Below are 21,141 nucleotides of genomic sequence, written 5' to 3' on the forward strand. Positions count from 1 at the left end.
GAGCGACGGCACATGGTGGTGGAGGAAGTGCGCCACCAGGAGGAAGCAGCTAGGTGTGCCACAGCAGTCTCCCAAGCTCAGCAAGGCCGCTGGATGAAGTGGGAAGGCGTGGAGAGGAGGAAAATCACATGGAGCGATCTGTGGAGCATGGAGTCCAACAGACTAAGTTTCATCATTAGAGCCACTTATGATGTCCTGCCCTCTCCAACCAACCTACATGTCTGGTATAGAGAGGACCCAGCCTGTCTCCAGTCTGCAGCTCCGGCAACCCTCAAACACATCTTGGTGGGTTGCAAGACCAGCCTAACACAGGGAAGATACACCTGGCGCCACAACCAGGTGTTGAAGTGCTTGGCTGAAAGCCTACAAGAACCACAGCATAGCCATACAATTTAAGTTCACCCAGACTTTATATAAATAAAAAATGTTGACAGTGCAAATACTGCTGTTGCATATATATACTGTGCATTAGTTTTGAACATTTTGATCATTTGAACATTTGCAAAAACACCACCGTACCATAAAATCCAATGTCAGCTTCTTCCTCATGAGAATGAAGTTGACGGTGTACCTGGGAAAATAATTGAAAAAAAATCTGAAATTACCTGTGAATATATATATATGAATATATATGTTAGCATTTCCATATTTTGATATTTAGAAAGGATGCAGCTGCTTTCACAACTACCGATGCTTACTGTAAAAACATCCCAAGCTAGGGTTGCCACATTTGATTTGTGAAAATCTGGGACATTCATTTCCGACTATTACTGGTTTTAAATAATAATTTATTAACAAATGCTGCAAATGTGATAATGTTTAACTATAAATGGTGCATTCATTGTCACTTTAAGGTTGCTGAGTCTAAACGGTTCTTATAATGCCCTTTCACCAGCTCTTTTAAGATATAAGGCTAATCCATAAAACATTAACAATACTATGCATAATATTAAGTTGTTAGCCTACCCACTCCGAAAAGGTACCCATTTTCACCCTGTCGGCGTTGTGTAGGCCTACTGTGTCTCTTTTTCTTTGTCGCTGGCCCTGACTTTGATTATAGACCTATATTCTCCTCCGTCTCGCGCCCCATTTTATCAAACCAAATCGAACCGAATTTTTTTTTTTTTTTACTAGGCTACCCTCTCCAATCTGTTGCCTACCCGCACGCACTCACTCTCTTGGACATGCTTGCTGCGCGCTGCCGGTAGTTGTTGGTGATGCTGATGGTTAAGGTAAACTTTCGTTTCGCAGGACTGCATTACAACCAATCAAATAAGCGTATGCCTGCCTCCGACAGCAGGATACAATCAAGATAACTTATATAGTAGGATTGCAGGGGCGGAACGTAGGTTTTATTGAAAGTGAAACTAGGGAATACTTCAAAAATAGAAGTGCCTTTGCACCGGGACAGACATTAAAAAAAGAGAACAATCCCGGGAAAACCAGAACGTGTGGTAACCCTGTCCCAAGTTAATGTTATACATTGAACTAAGCCTACTTGTAGCTTAACATTAGCCTGGCTAGCGCCACCACTTCTCAATGAGACGTGGTCTGGAAACCAAACGTTAATTTTCTCGTATTTGAAAAAAATGCCCAGATCCGTTTATTGGGTGTCACGGATGTCTATCAAATGCGTCTGTGCATAGCTCATCATTGTCTTGCTTTCCCCCTTGTTCTGTGATTGGTCTCCTATCTCAGGCGAAAATTTGCTCCATGGTCTCCAGGCTGCCTTAGCAGCGTGAATCAAATCGCGCACAAGGCAGCATGGGAACACCCAGGCTAGCTTAACATAGCATTTAAGCATTCTGCTGTTTGAGAATTAGACAGACGCACCTGGTGCTTTAAAGACAGTAAACAGCTGGCGTGCATGAATACTGCTAGGCATGAATGTTCCAGTCTGCTTTGATGCACAGAATTTATCGTGTGGTTTTCCTAACCCCCATTTGGTAAATAGATTATCACGGTCGAATAGTTAGTATAGCAGAGAAGCTATGCCACTTTCATCAAAACTTTATTACAAAGCTATAGCAATGTTATGTCATTAAATACGATAAACAGTGATTCTGGAACAGATCTGCGTCTTCCTTATCCCGTTAATAAACATATTACAGCATTAGGGCTGTAACGATACACCAACCTCACGATTCGGTTTGTATCACGATTTTTTTTATTTATTTTTTTTTTGGGGGGGGGCTAGACATTTTATTAAATAACATTTTAATAACCTCCCTATTTTCGTATATTCCCTAGGATTTCAATATAATATATCTATTATTTTATATCCTGGTATAAAAATATTTTTCTGAATGACTGATATTTATGACAGCACACTTTATGCTTATGCTTTATAGCCTAGGCCTACTATTTTTTATTACAACCTCTTTAATTCAGCTGTCTGGTTGAAGCCTGGAAATATTGTAAATAAAGTAGCATATAGCTTAGCCTATCATAGTCTACTGATTGGACTGTTCAGTTTCCCCATGTGTGTTTAAGTTTCAAGGTAATACTTGTTCTCCTTGGGACAGGCCCTTTTGGGAAACGTTGGTATTGAGATGATCAGTCAACTTCAAGTGTAATTTATCACTTACCACTATCTTGTTTTTTCTTCTCTTGTTCTTTCTTGTCTGGCTTCCGGACGCAAAACTCCGCTTCATTATGACTGCCGAGGTTTTATATTTTCCCGGCAGCAGAGATCACGAACCTGGCTGGCTGGCTGCTTGTCAGCACCTACTGAGAGGGGCCCCCTTGAGGGGGATCCCAGTATTGCCGGTAACAGTGTCGTTGCACTTTACTGCATTGACTATTAAGGGGCGCTCACAGTTTGTCGTTGCATTTTATTCTTAACCAGTCGTTAAGTCTTGGGGCCCCTGGCCAGCTCGGGGCCCCCAACAAATTGTTTGGTTTGCTTGCTTTCTAGCGACGGGCCTGGTCCCATGGGAAGATGCCATCGATGAGGCATTTGAACGGAAGAGACTGCGATATGCCAACTTAGCAGCTGAAGCAGAGGGGCGGGGCTGGAACGTGAAGGTGTGGCCAGTGGAGGTCGGCTGTAGAGGCTTTGTAGCCAGGTCCACCACAAGGCTCCTGAAGGAAGTAGGGATCAGAGGACCCAGGCCCAACGGAAGGCAATTAAAGAACTTGCCACTGCAGCAGAACGGAGCAGTCACTGGCTGTGGCTGAAACGTAAGGATGCAATATGGGCTGCCAAGTGACCGCGTGGTGCCACCGTGTGCCACACACCCGGGGCTGATCATCCTGTGGTGGGCCAACCTCTGCAGAGGGTGTCTTGTTATAAGTGGCTGAAACACCCAATGACGTGTGGGGCAAACAACTGATGATGTGGCGTGCTGGTGGCACCACGTGATCACTGCCAAATCTCACCCCACCCAAGAGGATATCTCCAGCGACAGTCAATTGATGTGCTGAATATTAGGGATATTAAACAACTAGTCCTATTAAGAAGCCTCATATAAACCTGGATTAATTTTAACCTTGTTGCTCAAATGCTTTAAACTCAGATTTAAATGTCAGTTAGGGATTAATTTTAAACCTACTGCTGAGGTGGTTTACATATCTGAAATGGCTGCAGATGGTTTGAAGAAAATCGAGTCCCACGAAGGAAAATTAGAGACCGTCTCAACCCAATGGAGTTTTATGATGATGAGGAATTTTCAAAGAGGTACCGTTTCAACAAGGAATCGGTCATAAGATTAAATGAAAAAATCATGTACATATCATGTCAAATGCATTTCAAGGCCACCTAGTAGGTGACAACGGATATCCCTGTCGCACCTACTTGATGACGCCTCTTTTAAACCCTCAAACACCAGCGGAGAGACGATACAATGCCAGCCACATTGAAGCAAGAGGTCTTGTGGAGAGAATTTGGAGTTTGGAAACGAAGGTTTCCTTGCCAACTTCGAACAAAGCTAGAGACAACATTAAAAGTCATTGTGGCAGTAGCAGTGCTGTACAATTTCGGAAAGAGAGTTGGAGATGAGCTGCCAGAGGAGGCTGAAGAGGATCCCCATGAGGACCGTGTACATGGCCAAGAGGAGCATGCCACAGCTAATGGAAATGCTGTTCGAAGAACCTTGATAGATAACCATTTCACTGGATAGTTAAGTTGTGTATGATCAGGTTTATAATAAATCTATGTTAATATAACATATATATATAATCTTAAAATAATCATGTGCATATTCAAGCAGTTTAATGCAATAGTAGTACAGTGTTAACATCCTTTATGTTCTTGTGTGTTTTCTTTGTTTAGGTCATGGGATTCAGCACTCATGTAGCCACCTATGCAGCCTACCCGCCTCTTACAAACCTTTGCAGCCAAGCCACCACATAACCTGACATGCAGACATCTATTGTTTTCACAGGAATCTGTCTACGAAGTCTAAAGTGAGAGTTGCATGTTTTTTTTTTCACCTTAAAAATATGCTCTGATATGGTTGCCTTCATTTCACTGCAATTAATATAAGAACAGAAGTGTAGTATATTGAAATTCACAGAGTAATTAGAACTGTTCAATCAATGAAAATATTTTAATTATTTTAAACAGGTCAGATAAATAAATAAAATAATACATTCTCAATTGATATACATACAGTAGGCCTACACTTCATTGAAAAGCATCTCCACAGGTTGTAAACCTGTCTTGAGTGTATCTTTTTGAAGCTGCAGTACTTCCTTCTGTAAAACAAGCACTTCTCTCTGCAATATTGCATTTTTAATTTGAATCATATTTTTCTCTTTCTCCAATTTCAATACTTCAAAATTATATTCAGTTAACTCTCGTATGCCTCTTGCTGTTTGAGGGGCTGATTGGATCTGAACAGACTGGTTTCGGGGACAGGGTTGGTCCCTCGTAGATTGTCATGATGGCAGGAGCAGAGAGGGCAGGCATCGTATCTCCATCATTGAGTTCTGAAATACAAACACGTTTGAAACCTAACAGTTTGGTACGGCACAATAAATGTAGAAAACGTTAGCTGTAGCCTACTGTTAGATGTAACGTCAGGTGGCGACACAGATAAAACATTGTAACACTGAACTAGCCTAGCCTAGTCAAAGTTACAGTTAGGTTTAACGTTACATTTGCGCAGCCAACGTTAAGTTAGGCTACATCGTTAACGTTAGGCACACATTAAACATAACATTATTTCGCTAGCTATGTAAGACTACAGCTAACGCCAGCTAAAACGGTAGCATTAGCCTACAATTATTATATCATAATAATAAAGTTACATAGTTGTGTGAACAAGCTCGGCGACTCACCTTTGAAGCTGGATGTTGCTAGCACTGGCTGATCAGCAATGGCATCATCGTCAAAGGGATTTGGCAAGGGGGTTATTTGCTGTGGAATCATCTGGACTATCTTTGCTGACAACACATCCATTTCTCCAGATGGGGGGCCTCCTCAGGTGAGAAAAGTGTCCCTTCTTTCCTTGGCAGCATCTTTTTTCGCATTTGCTTTCAGGTTTTTCCAGCAGGCTTTTAGATTGTTCACATCATACCTTACGGCGTCGTCTAGAACGTCTGCAGAGGTCGGCCATCTTACTACAGTCAAGCTTTCTGTTAGAATCTGTGGAACCTGAGGCAAACTGAGGTAAGGTCCGTGATCTGCACAAACATAAATACTCTTATCTCGCTGACATTTTGATGGATTTACAAACAGTTTGGTTTCTTAAAAACGTTATTAACATGGTTATAATCCTGGATGCTTGAACATGTTGAAATCACAGCTTTTCTCTTCAAAAAACGACTTAATCGTGCAGCTTAGTTGTGTATCATGGCTAGGCTACTAGCTAGCACCCAATCATTTTACATCGATGGGAGGCAGAATTGGTCTTTCTTTTCAATATAACTTGAAAGCATAATAAGTTGCTCATGGTTTTTATTTCCGGGTTGGTTTGTTAAAAACATCTTACATCATGATTTCTACAGGAAATTGCTGACTTGTGAAGATGCCAGACTTTCAGTGTTGTAATGTAACGGAGTACAAATACTTCGTTACTGTACTTAAGTAGAAATTTCACGTATCTGTACTTTACTTCGCTATTTAAATTTATGTCAACTTTCACTTTTATTCCACTACATTTCCTAGATAAAATGTATACTTTTACTCTGTTATATTTCCACTAAGCATCTTCGTTAGTCGTTACTAAAACATAAAATTAGAAGAAATGTGTGCGACAGCAATAAGGGAGGTTTGGCGAATCACTGCTCCTAGATTGCATTACGCACGCTCCACACGATATTTCAGCGCTTGTTTGTTGCTAAAGGAGGAGGACGCACAACTGAAACCGCCATGAGCACGAGCAACTACTGGAGGACCTCCCGTTATCATAGACGACCACCCCGACGATAGTGGTGAACTCGGCGAACAGGGTAGTGGTGAAGATAACGTCATACACCCGTGGCCGTATTTGCAAGAAATGTTTCTGTACATTGGCAGCTTCTGTGAAGCTGAACACTCCGCTACCTGCCTTAGCGGCCTGTGAAAGGCTATTTAGCATTGCAGGACTTGTCTTCAGTCCAAGAAGAGTAAGACTGAATCAGGCCCGGGGTGGGTAATCGAGAGAATTCACGGTGGGCCGCTTCACTTTTGGGCCGGTCGAGGAAAAAAATATTGATAATGGTCACGTCTATCTTTTCTTAAAGTAGGACACGTTCTGCATTCTGTGCATGACACCAATGCAATGACTCTGCATGGGTTGTAGCCTACGTGAGGGAGTTCTCCCCTCCCCAAAAAGAGTTGGTTGGGTCCATAGCCCGTTTTTTCCAAAATGTTTTCTCAGATACAGTTAGCCGAGCCGGCCCTACAGTAGACACAAGCGTCAGGAAGGATGGATGGTAGAAAGAGGCCAGGAGAGACTGAGCAGCAGATCAACCAGTCGACCACTGAAAATGATGAGCCCGAAATTAGTGATGAGGAGGCCATGACTACAGGGACAAGTAGAGAGGATAAATTAAAGTTATTTAATGTAAGAAAGAGCAATTACCCTACATGATAAACCTATATGCCTTGTTTGCTCAGAAGAGGGTGTAGTAGGCTAAAGAAGTAGGCTAAATCACCAAACAACAATATAGCCTACCCATGCAAAAAACATTAGTTCAATATGCCTCTTTGTGGAAGCGTGGGATAGGCTACATTTCAAAGGCTTTCTTTCTTTCTTTCTTTCTGTTTTTGTTAACTTGTGGAATAGTGGAATATTTTTTTGTTAACTTCTCAGTTGAAGTGAATTATTATATAACCTTTACACATTTGTTGAACCATGGTACTAATAAAAACTACAGGATAGTAAGAGCTGAAATGTTGCTTCATTTATCCAATTTCCACCACTATGGAAAACATGGGTCGGTCTTGGGCCTGAAACTCCCGGGCACTGAATTCTGGCAACTTTGAAAACCATGCTTCTTTTGAAGATGAACAGACACCTTTTCAGTTTCAACTAATGACTGGCATATTAGTAGCTGCTGGACATAGGTGCCATGTGTGTGTGTGTGTGTGTGAGAGTGAGATGGTGACCTGGGGAGTAAGCCCTAGAAATGCTCATACCACATGACCAAAATGTTCTCCCTACCAACAGGTGATTTTTTTTTGAAAGAAATAAGTTATTTATTTTTCATTTTTACCTGAAGTTTATACAAAAGTGACATTTCTGTTTCTGTTTTTTTCTTTGATGTCAGCTCTAAAAATATGATGTTTGTTCTTTGAACTTAAGAGAATTGTGCCTGAAAAATCCTAGAAAAGAATGTGATTTTGATTTGATGAGTGAGATTAAGAAGATATGGGAACCCTGAATATGCTTTATGCTTTACTATAAGAAAGCAAAATAAAGTTCACAATAAAAGTTCAAAATAAAACCGCTTGCTTTTTACTTTTTACTTTTACTTCAAATACTTAAGTACATTAAATATCAGAAAATGACTTTTGATACTTAAGTACAGTATATATCAGATACTTTTACTTAAGTAATATTCTAAAAGGTAACTTTCACTTCTACCAAAGTCTTTTTTTAGTACGATACTTGTACTTTTACTCAAGTATTGCTTTCTAGTACTTTATACAACACTGCAGACTTTTGTGCAGCCTATGGATGCACTAATCGACGTTGTCTGGAAGTGAGAACCCGTGGGATTACCTTTCACCGGTAAGATATTAGCACATTATTATGATTTATTTTTAGGATAATCGTTAGTTACTTAGTGGAAGTATGTTCAATACAGGTTATGTTACACAGGAACAGCGGGGCTATGACAATAGTATTAATATATTGTTGTTGACACAAGGCTTTTTAATAGGGATGAACCAATGACCGTTTCACTGATGGTTGTCCCAAAAGATCTTAGCTGCTGACTATCTAGTTCAACCATATCAATGTTAGTGCTAATCTATCAATCTTGTCGGTCAATGTGGACTGTAGTCCGTGGAGTGTTTGGGTTTTACTTCACACAAAAAGATGACCCAAATGAGGTGACTGAGGAGCTATTGGAAGTTGGGCGGATTTAGCTAACGTATCTAGCAGCTAGCCCACTGTTTAATTACTGTCTTAATTTTTCCCGCATGCGAGCGGTGGAGAATATGATCGCTATATTATTACGGACAGTAGAATAAAGGCTATAAAACTAGTGTCACTGACATCGGAGTCGGAAAACTGGGTTGCGATTCAGTGTAAAGCCCGTCTCCTCCAAACTAAACATTAAGTGGCGTCTCTTCGGAGCTGTCATTTTCTTGATCTGGCTGCCTGCCTGAGGTGCATTAGATTTATTGAGAGGTGGGTATTTCTGAAATTTCAGAGGTGGGTAAACTTCACTTATGTTTAGCCTCCACTAAAAATATATTCATTAAAAATTGGAAATATGGATGTGTATGGTTATTTGTCTCAAGGCCTCAATTATTCATAAGTAGGCTTATGATTTAAGAGAATAGCCTAAAATTGTCGCTCGCTTATGTACACTGATCCATCATGGCGGACTATAATCACCGATCAAGGTTTTAATCGCAGGTTAAGGTTTTAATCATGGATTTGTTAAATCATGCTTAAAATTAAGTGGTGCAACATAGCTCGAATTAAATTTAAACCTAGATTTACAAATCCTTGATTAGGCCTAAACCAAGATTAATTTAATTCTTGTTGGTGCAACCCACCCCTAGTGTCATAAATGGTGTGTGTATACATTTCTGTGCAAGTATGGATGTCTGTATGGATGTGTGTGTGTGTGGGGGGGGGGGGGGGGGTGAGCCAATCTGTTTATTGTAATTATAAGCTGCTTATTATTATTACTGTTGCTCCTGCTTTCATTGTTTATAATGTGACAACATTGCCCTGACAGTATTGATTTTCTGGATGTTTCCGTGAAAGCCCAGTTCCCTGACATCTCATCTGTTATAGGACGCTGAGGCTGAGTTAGCACTGTCAGGCGTCTGAGTGATGCTGAGTGTACCCGATGGAGAAAACATCACCTTCAGCCACACCTGAAGAACTGAAGATGGGTTGTTCTTTATGTGTGGTGTCAGGGCAAGACATAATGATGGGAAGTGAGATCAAATGGAGATGAGAATGAAGGGAAAAAACGTACCCACACCAAACACCATGCCCTGACAGAAGACATGCATTCTCAATGTGCACCTCTGTACCTTATGATGAACTTAAACTAGGTACAAGGCTCTCCACAGGACTGTTATAAAACCAGTTTTTTTTAAAACAGACATTAGTAACATGTCAATCAGAAGTATATATGTTTACAATGGTCAGGGTAAAATGCTTGGTGGTGTTTTAAGCCCCCACTGTCATCTTCAAGGCAGCGCTGTGGTCGTTGACTTCAAGGCACCTAACCCTAACCTTAACCCTAACCCATGCCTAACTCTAGTGCCTTCCATACTGCCTGGAAGACAACATTAGGGGTTTAAAATACTGACAAGAGGGTCAAATTTACTCCAACAGGTTCTTTTTACAGTTTTTCTCAGTCGTTATGGTGCCTTTCTTGAATCATCATTAATGTTTGCACAACAGTTAGTTGTGTTTCTCAAAACAATTAGTGCAAACTGCTCCACATAGAGTATTACTTGCAAAACTGAGTACCTTTCCAAAAATGCTTAGCCGATGTCTCAAAAGCAAGTATTTATGCCAATGAAACTGACAGTGCAATTTAAAATTCCTTACACCATTGTTTATGAACAAGATAGTCTGCTTTGTCATGTTTTCAATATGACAGTTTACTGTAAATATTTTCTAATGAACAATGTGGAAGGCAGCACTATATTCTATGAGGCATGGCTATTTAAAAACTACAAAGTTACACATTATTGTGTGTGAAGGGGGTTGACTGCAAGAGAGTGGATATATCCAATCATGGAATTTGTGAGAAATACATAATACATCGTTTGACCTGATCTATCACACTTAATGTGACCCTACTGTATGAATATCCTTCACCTAAGACTACACTCCACCACATTCATGACATGGAAGACAGAGAGAGAGACAGAGAAAAACAGTGACAGAAAGTAAGCGACTGAGAAAGACAGAGAGAGAGGAGAAAGAGACACAGTGACCGAAAGTAAGCAACTCAGAAAGACAGAGGAGGGAGAGAGAGAAAGAGAGAAAGACAGAGAGAGGAGAGAGGAGAGAAGAGAGAGAGAAAGACAGAGCGAGAGAAGAGAGGAGAGACATACAAGAAAATCAAAAGTGATCTTATGTTCCTGTGGCCCTTGCACACCATATCAACTCCTCCCTGCAGATGCACTCTTCATAAAATGACTTTCAAATTCTAAAAAAAAGGTAGTTAAACTTTAGAGGTGTTTTATTTTGAACATTTTTGTGTTTTTTATTTAACACAGGAACAAAGGACCAGGGTACAGGCTAACACCTGCATGTGTTTTACCACCTTAGACAGGCAAGAGATGGTGTAGGTGTGCATGTGTGTACATGTATGTGTATGGTTCTTTTCACACAGTTCAACCTAGGGACTGAAACCTGAAGGACACTCTACATAGACCAGATGGCTTTTAAAGCTTCTCTAACCATGAGGAATGACAAGCTGCATATGTTATTTACCTCTGTGCCTTACTGTAATCTAGCAATTCAGTGTATTGCTGAGAAACAGACATACTTACAGCATGCATTGGATTTGGTTCCTACGTCATTGTTGGGCATCCCAAAGTACTTGTCAAATAAGTGTGGCCATCCATTGTTGTCTCCTGTCAGACAAAGTAAAATACAGATATTACAAATGCATTCACTGGACAGTGGACTTTCATGAGCAATCTGTGGCAGACAACAAGGAAGCTTTTCAGGATTCACTTGACAGGCAACAGCTTTTGTTGTCTAGACAGCAGTAATTGAGCATATCCGCACAATGCTCATCCACAGCACCTGTTCTCAAGACAGTGAACAGGTAAAAGCAGAAATTACAGCAGGAGAAAAACAAAAATGAGGGATATCCCGAATGGCACGAGTGTTGAGTGGAGTTGGTAAAGGATATCCCGAATGGCACGAATGTTGAGTGGAGTTGGTAAGGGATATCCTGATGGCACGAGTGTTGAGTGGAGTTAAGGGATATCCCGATGGCAAGTGTTGAGGAGTTGGTAAGGGATATCCCGAATGGCACAAGTGTTGAGTGGAGTTGGTAAGGGATATCCTAAATGGCACGAGTGTTGAGTGGAGTTGGTAAAGGATATCCCGATGGAAAGAGTATTGAGTGGAGTTGGTAAGGGATATCCCGAATGGCACAAGTGTTGAGTGGAGTTGGTAGGGGATATCCTGATGGCTGTGATCATCAGCTGCACTTGGTCACAGCCATGGAGATGTCAGTAGTTGAGCTGTTGTACAAAACAATAGGATTTAGGTGTTCTTAGGGTTGAGCCCAAGGCTGAGTGCTGCAGGTCATCACAGCCATTGAGATATCCTTTTACTACAGATTAACTGAGTCTGAAGTGTTTTTTCCCCCCGTTTATTTTGGTTTTGCCACACATTCTGTCTTCCCTTCAAAACTGTTCCAACCTACAGTTTCAATCTAAGACAATACCACACAACAAATACTGTCCTCTACAGCCAAGTAAAGTCAGAGAGGCCATTGAATTTTTTGTTTAAATGTAAAAAAATGGAGGGTAACTGATCTTGAGATCGAAATTACACTGTTCTGAGCATTCTAAGTGCAAAAAAATGAAAACGTGAAGAATTACAAAAAAGCTAACAAAACATTTGTTGTTTATTTTTCACAAAGCAGCATAATCTTTCAAGAAGAGAAATCAGCAGAAGTACAATTATACAATAATTCACCAATTATTTTCTCACCAGTAGTAGAAAAAAAATAATAATTTGCCCACACATGTTTACACAGAGTAACCCACAACTCCACACTTTCTGGGATGCTCTTTTCATACCCAATCATGGTGCGAGTTAACCTAATTAGTTGCGAAATGTTCCTCCTTTTGTTGTCTTTATCATTAGGTGCATTGCTGGTATTGGTTAAATTTACATTAATAGTTGTGAGTTGTTTCAAAATCCTGGAAGGACTGCATTTGGTCCATGTAGAGTTGTAGACATTTGAAGACTGTCAGATGCATGGTTCTGACATTCTGCTCTCTTGCTTTAAATTCATGGAATGGTGATGCTGCAAAATTCCATATCAATAGAAGTATATCAAATGCGAAGTGAGCGGGCCAGAATGATGCTGCAAAATTCCATATTAATAATATTAGTATATTAACTGTGGAGTGAGCACTAGCGGGCCAGAGTCCAAGCGTAATTACGCAAGGTAAGGTATTTCCGCTCATGGAACGGCCAAATGAATAAATTGTTTGACTGCAGCTGAACACTGCTGTCTGCAATCACAACATGGAAAAAAGAGAGATAGAAAAAGAAGAGACTTACGAAATCTGAAACAGAGAGCAACAGAAAGTAAGAGAAAGAGAGGAGAGTAGAGACAGATAAGAGAGAAAGAATGAGATTTGATCTGTTTCAGTGCCTCTTGCACTGAAGATCAAAAGTATGCCATATCCTAGAGTGCCATTCTCTCCCTGCAAATGCAGTCAAGACCTCAATTTCCTCAGAGCGACCCAGAGTCTGTCCTGCTCTCCTCCTAAGACATCTGAGCTGCATTCAAACAGAGGTGAACATTAGAAACAAAAGTTTAGATTCAATTGTCTTGTTAACATTCCACATTTTTTTAATTTAGACAATCACATTTAGTCCAGTGTTCATGTTTGTTTGGCCTGTTTGTGTGTGCGCTTGTCTGCTAGTTTAAACCCATTTGGGCATATACTGCCAGGCTGGAGCTGGAACGGAGTGACAGGCCAGATAACTTCTTGTGATGAAGATTAATGTCCTCAACGTGGGGCGCTGAACTTGTATCGCACCTCAGGGACAAAGTAGAGGTTGGGGCCATGTACTGGCATGAATGTTGCAAAATGATACAAGATATAAGACTGCAAAAAAGAGAAATGTATTAATTGACTTAATTTTCAGCAACCATTTCCTTGGAAGTAGTCATTTTGTCCAGCATTTTGGAGCCATTACACATTTACTGTAGTAAGAAAAGGGAGTGTGGAGAGAGGTTTTTTATTTTTATTTATTTGATAGTGTGGGTCAAAAATGTGCACATTTTCTATATGCTGTGGGTTCATACGTCGTGATGGAGCACTAAATTGCCAACGGTGGCACATTTCAAGTCAGGTGTGATGAATGTTTTCCCACAGCCACCTCAAAACATGACAGCAAACCTCAGTGTTGGCAGTCTGACCCTGAGGAATGAATTAACAGTGCACAACTCACAAGCATGCTCAAGCATATTCTACCCTTCTTGGAGTACTGATGCAACTCAAAACACCTCGCCCGGTTCATTTATACAATGCCATAGGCTTGCTGAAGCATTCCAATGGTCTCTGTCGCTGAGATACAGATTGATTCTAGTAAACTTGGAGGTCACTGCTGCCATTGTGCATGCTAGTGGTCATGTGTAACACAGGTCATGTTGTTTGTTGCGCTAAGTGACCCGAAATACTGACTCACAAATGTAACTGCCAGCACCTGCTGCTTGCACATGGCTATACCATTCATTCTTCATTCTTTCGCATCATGATGTAAAACTGTAACCCAGGTGCAAGGAAGCAAGGAATACTCTCATAGTATGAAGACATCATCACCATTCCATGTCTCGGTTGGCATTGTGGTATTGCAGACAAGTGGCAAAAGATAGATTACAGTATAACTAGGGCTGTCAAGTGATTAAAAAAATAAGCTACAGTAATTAAATACATACTCTGATTAATTAATCAAAATTAATTGCATGCATCCATGTTTGCTATGAACATATTTAAAAAATATTTCCATTCAAATTGTGGCAGATGAGTGAATCAATGACAAGCCAAACAAACATTATAGACTCTAAAGCAATCAGTTCCAGGTATTTTTGGCGACTCTAGAGCTCCCCCGAGAGTCGCAATATATTTATATTTTACTTTGCCATTGTAAATACCGGTAGCCTAATTCTCATTACTTGTTCCCCTTTTAACCGGAATATTGTGACATGTAAACACATTCATCGGGAAAATGCCCCTTTTGGAATATTAAATTCCATCTGTGCATGTCCATGCAAGGAATTTTGGTAGATTGGTTTGATGCTCTGACACTTGGCAAATAGCAAAAAGAGTCTAGAGTGAAGATGAGACCAATTTATGTATTAAAACCTGAAAGTTTAAATGTCAAGATGGAATTTATCAATGGGTGAAACTTTGCACGCACTGCTGAGAGATGAAGAATCGGTGGAAATCCCTCAAAGTGGCCTATTATAAGGCTAAAATTTGTTGTAATAACATAGATTCTCATGTGTTGACCTACAGTATATAATATAATGTATTATTCTAATACTGTTCATTCACTCCATGTACCTCAGTAATAAATGTGACCTGGCCATTCAGACTCTTTCATGCTCTTTCCATTCAGTGAATTCACATTGTTAATCCAAAGTGCTTCACAAATAATGAGCAGAGAAAAGAACAGAAAAGCTGGGAGTGCATGTTGTCCAAGCTGGAGCTGTTTGATGGTGTTTTTAGGAAAGCTTGTGAAAAGACGACTGTGATAATCAACCCTGCTGCAGAGTAGGGCATGACTGAGTTTTTCTAAATTAGTTTTTTGTCTGAATGAGTTTTTCACATAAGGCCTCTAGGTCTGGGTATGTTTTGAGATGGTAAACAGCTGATTTAGTTATTGCTGTTAAAAAAAGAAAATCAGACTACAATCATTTAAAGGAATAGTCAGTGATTGTGCATGATGTCACTTTTGTTTATGTTTATATTTAAATTCCTTAGCAGATGATTTTGTCCAAAACAACATACATTATATTCTAATCAAGGACCAAACAAAACACACCATAGAGGTAGCGCAAAATGTAGTTGAATTTGCAACTCTTCGCAAACGGAACATACAGGCAGCAACAATGAAATAACTCAATTACCCTTGGTACTGTTGTTAACTAAATACAAAAAGATTAGACTACTGTATATGAAATGTGTGTGTCTTCACATTGGAAGCCCATCATATTAAATTAGAGTATATTTTGATATCAGTTCTCTTAGTTTAATTTTAATTAATTTAATTTCACTTATAGAGCGCCAAAACATGACACTTTACAGAATGTTAGACAATCAGAGAAAAGAAAAGAAGGCCCATGGGTAACAGGGGCGAGGAAAAGGTCTTAGCAACATAAGTCACAAAATATTTAATTATTTTTATATTATTTCTTTCATAAATATATTTATTTGGCATATTTCCCATCAGATATTTTGTCCAATGATATTTTCAACTACACATGAATAGCTAAAAGCCAGTGATGAGGAAGTATAAAATAATCTAAAAACTCGAGAATCCCAGAAGGGAATCTTCATAATCAGAGGCTGTTTGTCATCTGCTACTAGTCAACACGTGTACATTTCCTGGTCTTGCTTTTTGCATGCTGAGAAGTCATTGGCAGCTGGTACATACAGTATCCTTACAAACAAACTGAGCCTGAGAGGAATATTTTAATCATGTTCAAATATGGTTTGAGTGTTCCTCGGCACACCACGCTTCATACCAAAATATGGCGTACATGTTTTAGATAAATGGCACTACATTTCATAGCAGAGTCTCATGCAGGGATATTTGTCATGAAATATTCATGTTGCACCAACAGAACTGTGGCAAACTCTGCATGAATAATTGTTAAAGCATGAGTTGGCTGAATTATCCAATTCATTAACCTAATTGAAATTACTTATATTATAAAAGGAAAAAGACAACATTTGCATACAAATCACACATATATTCACAAAACAGTAGCAAAGCACCATTCAAACGATCCATTACAGATTTTCAATTAGATTTGCTTGCTACTATGCAAACACACACAGATCATTCAGCTGGTGTTTTTCATACACACACACACACACACACACACACAAACACACACACACACACACATATGATATTTCAAAGGGTTTGAAGCCTTGACATTACATAGGACTTTCATATTGAAGACACCACTAAGCCACTGGCTATGGCTCAACCTCCCGGAGGCTTTCCACCCATGTCAGACAGCATCAGGTCAGTTTTTGTGTAAGAGTCAAATGTCAGCTTCTGTGCAAGTTTTACTAAGACATTTTTGTACAGCTCATTCATTTATAATTTCACTGCATACCAGTGGACTGTCTTTACACCTGCCTTTAAATAGACTCTAGCTAACAGAAAAGCCAGGGGGTAAGCCTAAGGCAGTGTGAACTGTCGTGCAAATCCAAGATGTTAGATGTGGTTAGATGTGTAGTGTGGAAAGAGAGTGTGTGAGTTGAGTTCAATGGCCTGTGCACGTTGATTCTGATTGCACATAGATTCACATTGATTGTTGATGAGTTTTACTAACAAGTATTTCTCCTGTGACCTGATGAGTCTGGAGGGTGTGCACTGCTGAAGCATGTCTGATAGGTTATTAGGTCCTGTTCCATTTACTGTTTTATAAACAAGCAGTAGTGTGTTAAAGTCAGTTCACTTATCAGTGTCAGTGACTTAATGGAAGCCAGTGCAGAGTCTTGTTTCCATAAGAACCCTAGCTGCTACATTTTTTATCACCTAAAGTTGTTGGTCTTTTTAGGAAGGCCCGTGAAAGTAATTAAACCTGCTGAATATAAATGCATGAATGAAGTGTTTTTGGTTCTTTTCTGCTGATCCTGCCGTATGCTTTTCATGTTTGCCCACGGAAGAGCAGGGAGGTCCCAGAACAAAGCCATAGTGCCATAACTTGTTGCAAATGGAAATAAAATAATTAAATACATTTTAGTGGTCGTGACTTTGTGTTTTGTCTGTTTTGTTTGGCTTGCAGGGTGTCTCCATAGTCTACATCTACACCATTCCATTTTTGTTTTAAAATACAGAGAGAATCTGACACCTCGTCTACACCAGATGTGCGGCGTGTGTGTTCCGTTGTGCTGCATCTTTGCAAACTTTTAATCAGAACTCAACTGCTTGTCAGACCTAGAAAAGCCTTCTGCTCAACCTTTACGAATATAAAAACACACACACTCTCATTCGTTTTCTTCATTCAGTCTCATCTCACTGTGGTAATGAGACCATCCTCTGCACTCTATTACTAGTGAGAGAAGAACTGAGCTGTTGGGAGGTTAGGAGCTGAACAGTCAATAAAGATTTTCATCATGATAATATAAATAAATGTGTTGAAAGGAAGTACACCTCTGAGCCTGCAGTAAATCACTATGCTTTTTCATATAAAAGAATAGACTAAAATTTAAAAGTCTGACACATTCAAAAAATACCATTGACAGCACTTCTGATGCTTCACTAAAGGGAAGGAGAGACATACTTCTCTGCATAGTCTGTCTGCCTCTCCACCTTCTCCATGCTTGTGTACTGCCTGTCCACTGGCCTACTGTTTTTACTGCTACACTGTTTACAGGCTATATTAGCACATTTGCATAACCCTTCCCTCCCTCCCACAGCCTGGATTGTGGCCGTACTTAATACCGGTACTTAGTACTTAACTTGACCAATGGCTGTAACCCTATTACTTCAACCTATTCTTGCACTGATATAGTTTTTTATATTACTCCTCCTTCAATTTCAATTTTATTTGTAAGGGACAATGTGCAATTAAAACATAAATGTAACCATTTGAGGCATTGCACCAGAGCTAGCCTTAGGCTAAGTTACATCTGCAGACCCACAGGAAGGACAAATACAAATACAACATTTAAAAAAATCGAACATCACTCAATAAGTAAAAATACATTTTGTATCACAGGTACACACACACACACACACACACACACACATGCATCACATGATCAAGGGGTGTAGCGGCATGCACAGCACACAACACAACCCCCGCCCCCCCCATTCACACACACACACACACCCGATCAGCCACATTGGAGAGAAGAGTGAGACTAAAAGTTATGAGAAGTGATATCTAACAGTGCGCGTGCATTGTTGAGAGATTTTTAAGTGATTTTTTAGATTAGCATTAAAGCTACCAACAAATCACACTTTTTACATTGTCCGGGATAGTATTCCATTGGGTAACGTCTTTAAAAGAGAAAAAAGAGCCTGCCCAAAGGCTGACGAGCGAAAGGGTACAGTGCAGTTGTGTATGGAAGCTATTCTACTGGACCTTACAGAGCCAGCGGCCCAGTAAGAGACAAACTTGCGCAAACAGATAGGAGCCAAGCCTTTTCAAATTTTGTAAACTGTACACAAATTTGAAAACACTCTAAAATGAGGGCATGGAGAAATATCGTTGCAGCCTCTATGGCAGGGGTCGGCAAATAGTGGCCCGCGGGCCAATTTTGGCCCGCCATTGATTCTATCTGGCCCGCGAGATGACGTTAATTTGCTGTTGAATGAATTTTTTTTTTAACCCCATGTTTTTAAAAAGAAAAAAAGGCCTACAGCAATCCCATCAATTTCAAAACATTTATTGAGGTATAGATGATAGTCCTACTAAAGTGACAAAACAGGTGGAACATCCTTGCAGTTATCCATGACGCACAGGTCGGAACGGTATTGGCACGCGAGTGCGCGTAATCTTGTGCAAAAAAACAACAACAGTGTCCTGTCTCCCTCTTCCAGTGGGCAAGGTCAAAAATAGCCTATGTTTCGTTAAATTAATAGGCTTGGCATTAAGAAATGCAGGCAGGCTCAACACATACCTCTGCTTCCATTCTTCTTTGTAGGTCCTGCATTCTGAATCAATTTTTCTTTTCAAGGCTTTTGACAACGACATTTTGCATCGATAACTAGCATATAGCAATGTTCAGCTAATCATTTACACGTCATCCAAAAGAATAATATTTGTAGCCTACACATTAGTTACGGCAAGTTGCTAGGCAAGTCGCCTGTTTCATGAGAGACGACAGGAGATGCAGCAGGCGGCATAAAAACAGCGCACATAAGCAAATAAACGTTTTTAATGGAATTAAATTAAATGCATTTTAAAAGTTAGATGATGTTTATTTTAATATAATATAATAATTAATAATTTAAATAGTAGGCCTATAACCCCCCCCCCCCCCCCCCCCCATTACAAAAGCTATGGCCCGCGATGCCATTGTCTGAAAAAAAATTGGCCCGGGTCCAAACGTAATTGCCGACCCCTGCTCTATGGAAAGAGAGGATCTAATCTGTCTAAAATGTGCCATGTTGTATTCAATAGTTTTCATCATTTTCTTAATGTGTTTTTTGAAGTTGAAATTTGAGTCTAATACAACACCAAGATATTTAAATTCAGTGACAGTCTCAATTTGTTCACCCTGTAATGCAGATGATTAAATCTGGGGTGTGAAGCTTGGTTTTGGAAAATAACATGCCTTTTTGCTTACATTTAAATTAAGGCAAGATTGGTCTAGCCACTCAACCACTCCATCCAGGGCACAGCTAGTTTCTCAGCTGATAGCAGAGCTGATGTAGCATGTGTGTATAGAACAGTGTTGTCGGCATACAGTATAGTTGTACCTCTTCCATGACAGTACTGTGGAAGGTCTTTGATGTAGAGACTAAAAAGAAGTGGGCCTAACACAGATCCTTACACACCCATTGTGCACTTCAAATTGCTAAAGCACACATATTTGATTTTCACACACTGTATTCTGTTGGATAGGTATGACGATATTCAAGCAAGTGTATTAGACGAAAGGTTGAAGTTGGCGAATTTAGATATAAGAATGTTGTGATTTACGGCTTTACCTGTCTGCAAAAGTTCGCCTATTGTTTGTGAATCTGAACGCACCTCTGTTGGTTGCAGTCTTTAGAATGTTCAGAAAAACAACTGCGAGCTCCACACTGTTCAGACAGTAGGCCTATTCTAAAAGCCTGACTTTAAAAAGTTCAAGTTCAGCCAAACTTGAACAATTCCAACTAACAAACACCAACAAAAACACCAACAAACACAGACTGGTGCTCACTGACCCAACTGTGTTGGTGTTTTTTGGGGGCGGTGTTCAAGCACCCCAAGATAGTGCACACTGACCAATTCAACTAACTAAATAAATAAATATAAACATCATGCTATGACAAATTAGACTACATGTATATCTAATATATATAAATCTACAGAGAGATCCATAAAGACGTTTCGTAGCGTAGCGTCTCTACGCATCTCGTAGCTTAGCGGAGCGTTGCCAGCATAGGCATAGGCCTACATATAGGCTACCTATTGTTTGTGATCAACAGGCTCAGGCTGTATTTTTTCTTGTAATATTTTTTTTTTAACATTTTGTAACAATACATCTATTTGTGTATGGTAGGCTACTTGAATCGCGCAAAAGAAAGCGCATTTAGGCTATATTGTCCATTAGTTTAAGATTTAGATTGAATGCGAAATACTCAAATAAAACGTGAAAGTTGACAGGGGACAGTGTTTGTATTAGGCTATTTTTGTAGCCCTACATGCTCCAATAGTGCGAAAGAAAGCGCCCTTAGGCTGTTTCATTAGCCCATAGAGAGCCTATTGTGATGTTGAGACGTGTGAGATAAAAATAAAGCACATAAATTGGAATTATTTTAGCTTGTGTGTGATTTATCGCGGGCATGGGTCGGGTCTAGGCCGGAGCGGATTTAATTTTGATATTATCACAGGTGACGGGTC

At 39.9% G+C, this 21,141-nt stretch overlaps 1 protein-coding gene across 1 annotated transcript in view; it reads right to left on the reverse strand.

The window, feature by feature from the left end:
- The window catches only part of rxfp1 (relaxin family peptide receptor 1), a 108,058-nt gene that overhangs the window by 52,111 nt on the left and 34,806 nt on the right, over positions 1–21,141 (reverse strand). Inside the window, exon 3 of the mRNA XM_076286620.1 lies at positions 11,129–11,212. Within this exon, the coding sequence (XP_076142735.1) occupies positions 11,129–11,212 (84 nt within the window). The remainder of the gene's footprint in view (positions 1–11,128; positions 11,213–21,141) is intronic.

Source organism: Alosa pseudoharengus, unplaced genomic scaffold (genome assembly GCF_046254945.1).
Source record: "Alosa pseudoharengus isolate Yale_2024_CS ecotype anadromous, Long Island Sound unplaced genomic scaffold, YU_APseudo_1.1 YU_APseudo_1.1_scf_16, whole genome shotgun sequence".
In the NCBI taxonomy this organism is placed as follows: domain Eukaryota; kingdom Metazoa; phylum Chordata; class Actinopteri; order Clupeiformes; family Clupeidae; genus Alosa; species Alosa pseudoharengus.